The 11,229-nt window shown below is 60.3% G+C and overlaps 1 protein-coding gene across 1 annotated transcript; it reads right to left on the minus strand.

Moving 5' to 3' along the window:
- Positions 1-2,951: 2,951 nt before the first annotated feature.
- On the minus strand, positions 2,952-11,229 carry HEYL (hes related family bHLH transcription factor with YRPW motif like). The gene is made up of 5 exons (XM_048049568.2): positions 10,804-11,229; positions 7,894-7,960; positions 7,404-7,487; positions 6,903-6,984; positions 2,952-5,412 (listed from the first exon to the last, which is right to left on the minus strand). Exons 1-5 carry the CDS (start codon positions 10,881-10,883, stop codon positions 4,745-4,747), a joined length of 981 nt encoding a protein of 326 aa, XP_047905525.2. The 5' UTR covers positions 10,884-11,229; the 3' UTR covers positions 2,952-4,744.

Below are 11,229 nucleotides of genomic sequence, written 5' to 3' on the forward strand. Positions count from 1 at the left end.
CCCCCGCCGCCCGCTGCAGCGACCCCAGCGGGGGGGAGGACCGGGGCCTGCTCCGCCATTTCGGGGCCTCCGCGTCCCCCCGTCCCCATCCCCGTCCCCATCCCCTCAGGGCGGCCCCATCCCACACGAGCCCCGCAGAGCGGGGCTGGCACCCTGTGAGGAGGAGGGAGAGCACAGGGGGCACCGGCCGAGCGAGGCGCCCCTCCTGAACAGTTTTTGGTCGCTGCTCCCAGCTGTGTTTTTTGAGGTGTCACCGGCAGCTGGAGTTGTTCCCACAGTGATCTGCCTCCTCCCGTTCGGAGCACAATTTTTCCTCGAATAAACGCGAGTTCCTGCGGCAGCCCCAGCACCGCGCCAGCTCTTGTCATGTGCTGGCCTGGAGCGGGACCAAGGGTCCTCAGCATCTCCCCTGGGAGCGAGCGGCCGGGCCCCCTTCCAGCTGGGACAAGAGGGGGATTCACCCCCCTCCGCCGCCCCACAGCGCCCGGAGAGCCGCAGTTACCTGCTCCCAGCATCTTCAGCAGAGCGTGAGCACAGGGCAGCACAGGACCCAGTGATTCATCGGTGACCTTCGGGCACCAGCGCCATGCTGTTAAGAAGGGGGACTAAGGCAGTTTGCAGAGCCTGGTAGCTGATCTGCTGTGACTTCAGTTCTACATCACGTTGCCTTTAATTTGCTTTAAAAGCGGGATACGATTTTATCATAGAAGTGGGCTATGATACCTGTCCCTTCATTACAGTGGAATAATTGAGAGTAGTACAATAAAAGGTAACAACAGCAAAGCAGCGGAAATAATCCCCATTTTGCAATATTTTCAGCCCAGGTTATTTCTTCCTCCTGAGCTCATCATCTTCCTCCCGACAGCTGCTGGTGCTGGGAGGCCGCAGTGGCGCTGCAGCTCCTGGGCTGGGAGGCCACGGGCTGAGCCGGGCGTCCCGCGGCTCCTGCCTTGACACATTAAGTCAAAACTCGACAGAGCTCAAAGAACGATTCCACAGAAATGCTCCCTTTGGCTGGAAGCAGCCGCTGTGGCTGTGCTGGGAGCTGTGTTTGGCAGAGCTGTGGTTACTGACGTTCGTGACCCCTCGCGGGGCTCGGTGCGGACAGCCGCTGCCCCGCGCGCTCCTCGGCCCTTCTCAGGTCCTTCCCTCGGGCGCTGCCCCAGACCACCTCGGGGACGCCTCGGTGCATGCCAGGGATGCTGGAGATCCCCCCCGGTTCGCCCTCTCAAGGCCTCCAGCAGGTGCTGGAGCAAAAGTTACAACTTTTAAAAGTCTTCATCCCTCCAGCCTGCTCCCATCGACTGCGCTGTGTGATGATCCCACCCTGCGGCCGCGTGGCTGAGCGGTGCCTCGGTCACCGGTGGTCATCACAAAAGACATTAAAAGACATCTTTTTTTGTTGTTGTTTGTTTGTTTGTTTTTTTTGTTTTTGTTTTTTGTTTTTTGTTTTTTTTTTTCCCCACCAAGGATGGCGAGTTTTGAACCAGTCGCTGCCCCTGGCTTGGGATTTCTCCCAGCTTCGGGAAATTACCAGCAGAGGGCAGGCCGGGACCGCTCCGCAAGCCGAAAAACGCAGCCGCGCCGGGCGGGGAGCGCCTTTCCCCCGGGGCAGAACGAGAGCGGGGCCCGTGCCCGGGCAGGGCAGCCCCGGGAGCAGCCCACGAGGAGGCACCTGCCGCCGAGCCCCGGCCCCAGCACCAGCCCCAGCCCCGGGAGCGGCGAGGGGCGCTCAGCACCCGCAGCCCCGGTGCCGAGCCCCGGTGCCGAGCGCCGAGCGCAGCCCACGCGTTCCCATAGGCCTCCTCACCGTGGTTTTTGCCTGAAGAATGAGGATGGAGAGAGCGCTCGGAGAGTTCGGGGATTTCCCCTACAGGGTAGATCAAAAGTTGCCCGGCTGTGTTACAGGAGACGTTCAGGCTAAGGAAAACCCTGGGAAAAAAAGCGAAGATGCGGTCCCGGGCTGCTGCTGTAATCACCACGTCGCTGTGGGGAGAAAACCCCACGGGCCTGAACCGATGCCCTCCCACCGGCTCCGGCTCCCGTTTGATCAGCAGAGATCAGGAAGTGGTTTTCTCACTGTCTCTGTTTTGTTTTACCACTGCAGCCCGCGGGGCTGGTTTGTATGCCTGCCTCCCACAGAGGGCAATTTGGTTCCTCTCCGGCTGAGGCCACACCAGAGCCCCGAGCTCCCGCCGCCGCCTCCGGCCGGGTCGGGGCAGCCGGTGTCAATAGCCCCATTATTGCTCGGGAAGCCTCTGTCCGCTTGCAGACGGATGCTGCGTTACTCCATCGCAGCTGCAGTTGCTCCCTTCCAGCAATTCCCAGCGCAGCACTTAAGGCAGGGATTTATGGGCGGTTTTGAAAGGCATTTTGGAGCGAGAAGGAGTTATGGGAAAGGAAGTTGAATTCCCACCATTCCCCAGAAAATTCTCCCAGCATCGTTCTCGACCAGGATCGTTTACTGGGCCCTTCCTCAGAACAGAGGCGAGCTCTCAGCTGTGGCTTTGTCCAAAGCGTTTCCCAACAGCCAGAAGCAGCGGGGATTATTCTGGTCCTGCCTGCAAAGGGTCAGGAGACAGAGGCCAGCCCTCGGAGTCTGGCTGCAAGGCTCTGCTGGACCCGTCTGGTTCCCCGGCATTTTTGTGGATGCTGGGAGCTAAATGAACTGATCTGCTCCCAGGCCACAGGTTATTGCCAATCTCAGGGCAAGTGCTGCCAAGTACCCCGCTGATTTCAACTCGTGTAGTGGTTTGCAATGTAAAAAGTCATGGGACTAGTCACAGTGAGTGGCAGCTATAAAGCAACCAGTGGGGCTGTTACTGTAAAGCTAAATCTTGCCCTTTTTCAACCTTCTAGGGGAGCAAAAGCTTACCTGCTGCAAGCTAGCGCTCATCCAGGCAGGCCCGCTTGGCAGGACAGCTGCACACCAACACATTTCACAACGAGGATACGGGTTCGAAATACTTTTATTTGACACCTTTGCTGGGTGCCGCAGCGTGTGAATCTAACAGCTCTGCACAGTGTGGAGCGAGGCCGGGCTACTTGCTGTGAGCTCTAGCGCGCCGGCCAGCCACAGGAACAGCCGGGGCCCGCGGGACCTCCGCCGGCTCTGCTGAAGGGGAATGCTTGTTCCTGGCCGCGCTGGCACTTTGGGACGAGGTGAGGAGAAGTAGCGGAGGCATTTCTGTGTGTTAAGTGCGATGACATTCATCAAAACACCTGGGAGGGACTGACTTTCACAACAATAGCGGGTACACACATCGACATGCACACGGCAGATACGATCTGCAGGAACGTAACCACCAGCTCGCCCGCGCGGTCTGACCGGCTGCGCCTTCGACCTGAGGCACGGGGAGTCTCTGCCGTTCGAGAGAGCGCTTCTCCCTCCTTTTGTACCTCTTTGCGCTGACCTCCCCAGGCTTTTCTCTTTTCTTGTCACAGCGCTGCAGAGGCGGGTGAGACTCCTCGGGGTGGGCACTGTTTTGCATGTCTGTCCCGGCGAGCGAAGGCACGGAGCCAGGGCACGGGGCCGCTCAGGTCGGACAAGGAGGACAAGCATGGAGGGACCCCCCCAACCACCATCGGGACCAGGGAGGCGGCACAGGAGCAGGGCAGCTCGAGAGCTTCACGTCTCTGTTCCTTCCTGCCCGAAGGAGAGGGGATGGGAGGACAGCCCGAGGAGCCGCAGCATTTGCTGCATCAGATGTCTGGGGGCACGAGACAAGGCGGAACAAAGCTCTCGGGAGCCAGACAAGTGCAGACCCAGGGCTTGCCGAGGTCTGCGCCGCAGCATCCCCAGGTTTTGGTCCTGGCCCGGGGAAAGGGATGCGCAATGCAAGACCAAAACACAGTGCTGAAGAAAGAAAACAAGACAGTGTGGGAGGAGAGGGCGAGGATGTGGGGCTAAGAGAAAACGGGGGGGAGGCACTTCAAAGGCAGGCAGGGTCGACCCGCTCCCCCCGCTGCAGTCTCATGCTCAGCAGGGGATGGAGGCAAGGCAGCTCCGGCGGGGAGAGTGGCAGAGGGAAGTGCTTTTCTTCTCACTTTGGCGTCAGAGCCTTCCCCTGGATCGCAGGCGTCCCTTTGAAACCCTGCACCTCACCTCTTCGCACCTGGGTGCGGAGTGAGGAATCCTGGAGCCCCATGCTGGCAGCATTCGGCCAGGCCCTGGGAACCAGCGCTGCCTGGCCCCTGCCCCACACTGAGGGCACGCGAGCAGGAGCAGCTGGGAGGGCAGCGAGGAAACGGGGAGCTCAGCCAGCCCCGTGGGGTGCCAGCAGCGCCTGTCCCCCCACACCAAAACCAGGTGCTGTGGCCGGGGACACGTCGTGGGGCAGCGGCACGGGCAGGGCTCCGTGGGAGCTCCCAGTCCCGGAGGAAGCGAGGCTGTGCTTCGAGGCTGGCTCTTTTCCAAAGGAGGGCAGTGCCCGGCTCCACAGAGGGGTTTGCGGGAGAAGGGATCTGGCCACGGTCTGCGGTGCCCCCTCCATCGCAGCCGGGAGCACAGCCACGTGCAGACAAGTGCGTGGGAGCAGATGGGATTTACGTTTGTGGGCGCTGTGAGTGAGAGGACGAGCGGTGGCGAGGAAGGCGGTGCGAGGAGGGAGGCAGGGGAGAGTAAAGAGAATTTTCTTTATGGGTCCTTGGCTTCTGCAAAGCAGGAGATGCCTTGTCAGCTGGGTTTGTTCTCAGGCCTGCAGGCAGTGAGTGCTGAAGAATTCCCGTCTCCAAAGCAGGGAGATCAGAAAGCCCCAATCTCCGTCGCCCAGGAGCGGCAGATCCTGGATGTCCCCACCCTGATCCCGGGTCCCTGCACGGCGGCGCCCAAGGCCCCAGGCGCTGCGTAAGCCGGCGGAACGGGGACGCCGGCGGAGGCTGGTGAGAAGAGGAAGGTGGCGATCTGGCTGCCCTTGGACGAGCCCTCTCTCAGCACGCCCGTCGGCGACGGCATCCTGGGCACGGCCGCTACGGCTGCGGAGGAGCCAGCGCCGCGGGCCCTGCGGCTGGAAGAGGCCATCCTGCCGGCCAGGAAGCTCCGGCGGGATGGCAGCATGTCGCCGGGGACGCGGCGAAGGGGAGCCGGCCTGACGGCAGGGCTCGGGTAAGCCAGGGAGGACGCAGTCACTACAAGCGGAGCGGGAGCGGCCTCCCGCCGGGGGACCTGCACGGGGCCGGCGGCGCCGTGGAGGAAGGACCAGGGCCACGTCTGGATGGGCAGCAGGGAGGTGGCCACCGGCGACGGCTCCATTTCAGCCACGTAATTATTCAGGTGGGAGAGGAGTCGCAGCCGGATGGGATCGGCGGTGTTTTGTCCCTCCAGGATGCCCAGGTACCTGACAACTTCAGTGAGGCACTCGCGGAAGCCGATGCTCCTGTAATCGACAGCCAGAGCTCGAGCGTCTAAGAAGCCTGCAGGGAGAGGACACGGGTGACAGTAAGTCCAAGCAGCGTGCAGGAATGTGCCTTGGTTTCACTACCCTCTCTAATGCACTGTGTATTTCACTTGAGGCACTTTGCTGCCGGGTGATATTACTGAAGCAGATAGCCAAGTGGGTGTCCGAAAGGACTGGACGTTTGCATGCGTGAGAACAGCATCCGTGGTTATCTCGTCGGGGTAAAACTGCCAGGGTCATGAAGCCTCTTACTCCAGCACGTGAGATGAGTAAGAGGTTTCATTAGCCATGCTCAGGAAGGAAGAATTTTTTTCTTTTGGGCTCTATCAGTTATTGCTGCTGGAAACATGCCCGCAGGCTGGATGTGCGCTGGGTGCCTCTTTCAGAGGGCCCCCCCAGGCCTGGCAGAGCAGCGGACGCGTGCCTCCTCGCGCACAACTCAGCACCACTTTCCTCTGCCTGGGTCCCAGTCTTGGACTCAGTTCTTTACGCTTCATTTAAACTGATGTCCAGCTGCAGGACACAGGACTGCGACAGAACCAGGACTACCGAGATAAAGCTCCAAGCCACGAAAATAAAAAAAATTAAAAAAGATAAAATGCAAACAACAGCTGATTTTTAGGCTTCTGCTCCCTACTTGTAGCTTCATGAGGCAGTAAGCAATAAAGCAGAGAATGTCACAGCACGGCGAAGCGCTGGACCACTTTGCTTGACGGGGTCTCTCGGGACAATACGGCCCTTTGTTGCAGTGCAGTCAAACTGAATATCTAAACAAATGTTCCAGACCAAGTTACTGCTCTGAACCAAAGCCTGGATGCCAGCAATGTCTCCGGCAAGCCAAAAGTGGGTGGTAAGCAAGCCAGAGGCTTCTTTACTGGAGCTGTGATCTCCATCCTGTTAACTGGAACAGGACAGAGGGGCTGTACAGAGGTCTCGGTACAAATGAGACCTTTGTTGAATTTTGCACAGGCTCCCTCTCTCTTCTTGTAACAACCAAGAGACAAAAAAAAAAAAAAAAAAAAAGAACCAAAAGGGACAGAAAGGAAAAAAAGCCTTGTTTATTTGCAGAGTCCCCATGCAGAATTCAGCCCCTGCAGGAAATGTATCCCAAGGAGGAGGCACAGACTTTAATACAGTTTTTTTGGAAGCAGGCTCTGTTTCTGGGGAGGACTTAAACGTGTCTCTGTCCAGGCAGCTCTTAGTGGGGTGAGCAACAACGGCAGCAGCACCGTCCCCGGGGGTCTGTGGGGTGCGCCATCCGCTCTGCCAAAGCGTGCCTGTGGGATGCTGACCCGCATCTTCCAGACAAGAAAAAAAAGCAGGGCGGGAAGTGTTCATCTGCCCCCCGGGAAAAATATCTCCCTCGGGAAGGAGGCAAGGCTGCATTTGTTCTGGTGCTGGCTGGTGCCAGCAAGACACAGCAGCACCAAGACATTCCTTGCTGTTGGGGAATTTTCCGGGATGTCACCTTCACCTCCCCCACACACTTGTAGGAGCAGTTCTTACCCGTTCCTCCAGTGGCATGAAGCATTTTTAAGTGATCTACTGTCATTTGTAGAATTTCTGCCTTCTCCAGCTTGGAAGAGCCCTGTGTGTTGGGGAAAAAGAAACGAGCAGTTCTTCATTTTGTGGTCAGGGCTCCATGCCTCTCACAAGCTGGGTTTTGCCCAGCGTCCTCCTCCTCAGCACCTTCCTGAAGCCCCGAAGCGCTCAGACGCCCAGATCTGGGCAGTGGCTCAGGTTTTTTAATCAAGTGAGGAGAAAATGGAGTGCCTTCCCATGATCGCCCAATGCAAATCGAAAATCCCCATTTCTGCGCCTCTTCATAGCTGTGAAACGCTGCCCGGATTGAATTTATCCTCCCTAGAGCTCCTGAATATCATTAGTGCATTTGTTAATACTGCTCTACCACCCAGTTCCACCACCTGCTCACTCCCTGAAGGGAGGATGACAAGGGAAACGCAGCAGTGCTCCGAGGGCCCTGCCCTCGCACGGCTCGGCACACACCTGCTTCTCGAAGGCGGTGGGCACCAGGCGCCGCAGCTCCGACAGGCTGCTGTTGATGCGGTCGCGGCGCCGCTTCTCGATGATCTGCGGGAGATTTCCGAGCAGGGAGAGGAAACCACGGTCACTCAGGGCACATCGCACAGGTCTAAGCGCGCGCTAGGAGCTACAGTGGGTTGAGGGAGGCACCTTGAGGAGGGCCACATAAGTAAATGTGCCGGGTGGAAAAGCCGGGCAAAGCCTTGGCTGGCTGGTGCGGTAGCACCGGGTGAAACCTCCCTCCTTCCTCAGCGCCTGCGGGTTCCCTGCGGAGGTCTGGCCTCAAAGCTGAGGGGGAGCGTCCCGCAGGGGCCGGCGCAGAGCTCTGCAGCCTCGCCACGTCCCCAGGGCGAGGACGAGGACACGAGGACGTGCCAGCAGCGCCGCGCACCGAGCCGAGCCCGCAGCGGGGAGGCGCAGTGCAGCCACCCCGGCCCTGGTAAACGGGACTCACCCCTCTGCGCTTCTTCCTGGCCTGTATCTGAGACGTCGTAGTGGGAGACACGGACCTGGACACATGGCTGGAAAGGAAGAAGAGGGAAGAGTTCCTTGCGCTAGCTGGAGAGAAACCTTGGTTGCACATATGCTTTACACACTTTTGCCATCTGCAGTTTTCCCCCCGGAATAATGTTTTCTGTGGTTCCCATCTCATTTTTACCCACAACACAGAGCTCAGGAATTAAGGACAGGGAGCCAAGCACAGTTCGAATCCCACTCTCCCCCCTGGGAGTCTCCCCCCAGCCCGGGACCGATTTCTGCACCAGACTGCCCATCTGCTACCAGGCACACAGCTCCTTCAACCTCAGCCCATGCCGGTGTCTCTGAGAGGCTGGAAAAGCAGCGATCCCAGCCCCGGAGTCACGGCCTCTTGTCTCCACGCGCAAACCTCCCAGCCTCGTGTCTGAGCCTGCCCTGTCTGCAGGGCTCCGCGTCTCAGAGCCGCGATAGCGCGAGCAGGCACCTGAGCTCCCACCCAGGCGGCAGCCAGGGGCTGCTCGGGGCAAGGCTCGCGGCGGCGCTGATGTGGTTTCTGAGGGCTTCCCGGGGAGCCGGTTCACACCGCGCCGGTCCTGGGGTGGGCTGCGGCGTCCCGACGGCACGGACGCCCCGAGCCAGAGGGAAAGGAGCCCGGCGGCAGCGGGGGGAAGCCAGCAGGAGGTGACGGGACAGAGACCTGGCCCGTGGCCACGGGGACTGGCTCTGGCTCAGGGGCAGGCTGCAAAGGGCCCCACAAACTGTCCTGCGCCTGCTGGGTGCCAGTGAGGCTGAAGCCACCAAGGGTCACCAAGAGAGCCCCGTGCGGGGACGCCAAGGGACGGCCAGGCAACAGCCCACAGCCCCGACCCGATGTACAGGGCTGGGAAGGGACGCTCGGGTTCACCCCGCCAAGTCCGAGTAGCTTTCTGTTTGTGAAGCATTTTAACCGCAGTCTGCTAAGGATGTTTCTGCAGAGACAGTGCTGCTTGCACAGCAAGCCAAGAACTAGACCGAACTCAGCCCATTAAAAATACATTTTGTTGGGCCCAAGCGAGGTGCTTTCAGAAGTGGTTTTGCACCATCAGACCAAGCAACATGCTCTGCACACTGCTCCGCTCATCTCCGTGCATCTCCCCGTTCCAACGTCTGCTGGGTGGGCTTTCTCTGGGCAGAGGTGCTGGCTGGCGTCACAAGCACCAACATGCGCTGCCCGTGCACATAAAGGCACACACGATGAGCACGTATGAGGTGGGAACGGGCCCTGCACAGACGCTGCGACACGTGCAGGGGGTACTGAATTCACCCGGCAGCGCAGGAATGCAGAGCGTGCACTCAAGGAGTCCGCAGCAGTGAATTTTGAAACCCTCTTTGCAGAGCTGTCCGAACGTGTTACTCATTGTGAGCTGCAGTTCCAGATGTGGAATTAGCAGACCTCACTTACTGCGAAATATATTTTTAAAATATGTTTGACTGACAGATGTGAACCAGAGAAGATACTGTAACTAAGTTCTCTGATGGTTAAAACTTCTGCCTTGCTCCTTGTTTGGTTTTGTAATTTACAGCACTGTTCTTTTGACTGCTTATTTGAAAAAAAAAAAGAAAAGAAAAAAAAACACACACAACCCAAGCAGTATCTTGCACTTCTGCAGTGACCCCGGAGCCTAAACTCGCTGCACGCACAGTGAACCATGGCTCACACCCGCAGTGACTCATCCCCGTTTTACGGGGAACTGGTTTGCCCAAACCACACAAGCGATCGGAGATGGAGCTGGGAACCCCATCCAGACGCCGACTCCCTCCCTCGGCCCTAATCGCCAGACCTCCCTCCCCACCTGGAAGTGTTTCATTTTGCCTGATCCTCGCGTCCCACGCAGGGCTGCATCGCTCTGCGCGCAGACCCAGCAGGGCAGGAGTGGTTCTTTCTGCCATGCGTTTGCGTGACATGAGCCACAATGCAAACGTATACAAATACCACCACATTGCAGCACTGCCTGCTTCTAAGGCTGACTTGAGAAGATGAACAGACGAGCAGCAACAGAGAGAGATCAAAAATTCACTGTTACTGCTCACTGAAATAAAACATTGCAACAATTCCTCTGTTTTGCCCATCGGGGTACTACAGACTCAGGGTGCCGCAGCGATGAGGAGCGATGGGATGTATTGCATGTGCACCAGGAAGGCAGGTTAAATATTGATGCACTCAGAAACTGTGCGAGGGGTCAGTGAACTCGCGCCGGGTACGGGTGTCAGGCGCGCCCGGCTCTGCCTGGGATCGAATCGGTACGAGTGAGTTCGGTCCCTTGAGAACCTGGGCTTGGCACCGGGCAGGGCGACTCCTCTGCCAGGGACAGCAGGCAGCAAAGGGGAATTAATTTATCCGGAGCCTTGCTAGACGCGGCGGGGGGCACTTGGCTACTGAAACAGGAGTTCAGAAGCAGCTGAATTTTGGACGGGGACAAGTGACCGAGCCCTTCCTTCGTCCCGGCCAGGGACAGGGGGCGGCAGCTCGGGGGGCGGCAGGGCCGGTGCCCGCGGGGAGCCCCGCTCAAGGGGCGAGGGGAACCGGGCACCCCCGGTGAAGGGGCGCCAGGAACCGGGCACCCCCCCGGCCCCGTCCAGCGGCCCCGAGCCGCAGCCGGCGCGTTAGGACGGCACCAGCCGGGGAAGGGCTCCCAGCGCGAAGCCGCCCCCGCTGCCTCCACGTCCCCCGGGCGCCCTCGGGTCCCCGTGCGGCGCTGGGGGCCCGGCCCAGCCGGGGGCTCCCCCCGCCGGGCGGCAGCGGCGTCTCCGCGGGCGCCCCCCGGCCGAGCCCGAGCCCCGGCCCCGGTGGCTCGATGCCCCCCGGTCCCCCCGGCCGGGCCCCGGCGCCCCCCGGGGCAGCCCCCACCTGTACTCCTCCTCCTTGCCCACGTCGATGGTGCCGTCCGACTCCGTGTCCGAGGAGCTCTCCTCGCACAGCCGCTTCATCCTGGCCCGGCGGCCCCGAGGGGCTGGGGGTGGCGGCGGGGGCTCGGCTCTGCCCTGCCCGGCCCGGCTCGGCTCTGCTCGGCGGCCCCACGCGTGTCCCGGAGCCCGCGTGGCAGCGCCGTCCCGGTGCGGGCTGCGCCGAGCGGCTCCCCCGGTGCGTGCCGGGCTCGGGGCGGCTCCTCCCCTGCGCTCTGCCTCTCACACCCCCGGCTCTGCCTCGCTCTGCTGCCGGCACGTCCCCAGCCTCCTGGTTAATGGGTTAATGAGACATCTCCCAGGAGTGACGGATTACGCGGCCGCGCCGGCGCTCCCAGGTTCCCAGGCCCCCCCGCCCCCCCCCGCTCGC

This window comes from Anser cygnoides, chromosome 24, assembly GCF_040182565.1.
Source record: "Anser cygnoides isolate HZ-2024a breed goose chromosome 24, Taihu_goose_T2T_genome, whole genome shotgun sequence".
NCBI lineage: Eukaryota > Metazoa > Chordata > Aves > Anseriformes > Anatidae > Anser > Anser cygnoides.

Bases quoted from the DNA above. Each gene is read 5' to 3' on its own strand.
- HEYL (XM_048049568.2), bottom strand. From the start codon at position 10,883: ATGAAGCGGCTGTGCGAGGAGAGCTCCTCGGACACGGAGTCGGACGGC. The intron at 7,961-10,803 runs GTGGGGGCTGCC...CTTCCTTTCCAG, and splicing joins GGCAAGGAGGAGGAGTACAG to CCATGTGTCCAGGTCCGTGT. The intron at 5,413-6,902 runs GTAAGAACTGCT...CTCTCCCTGCAG, and splicing joins TCATGCCACTGGAGGAACGG to GCTTCTTAGACGCTCGAGCT.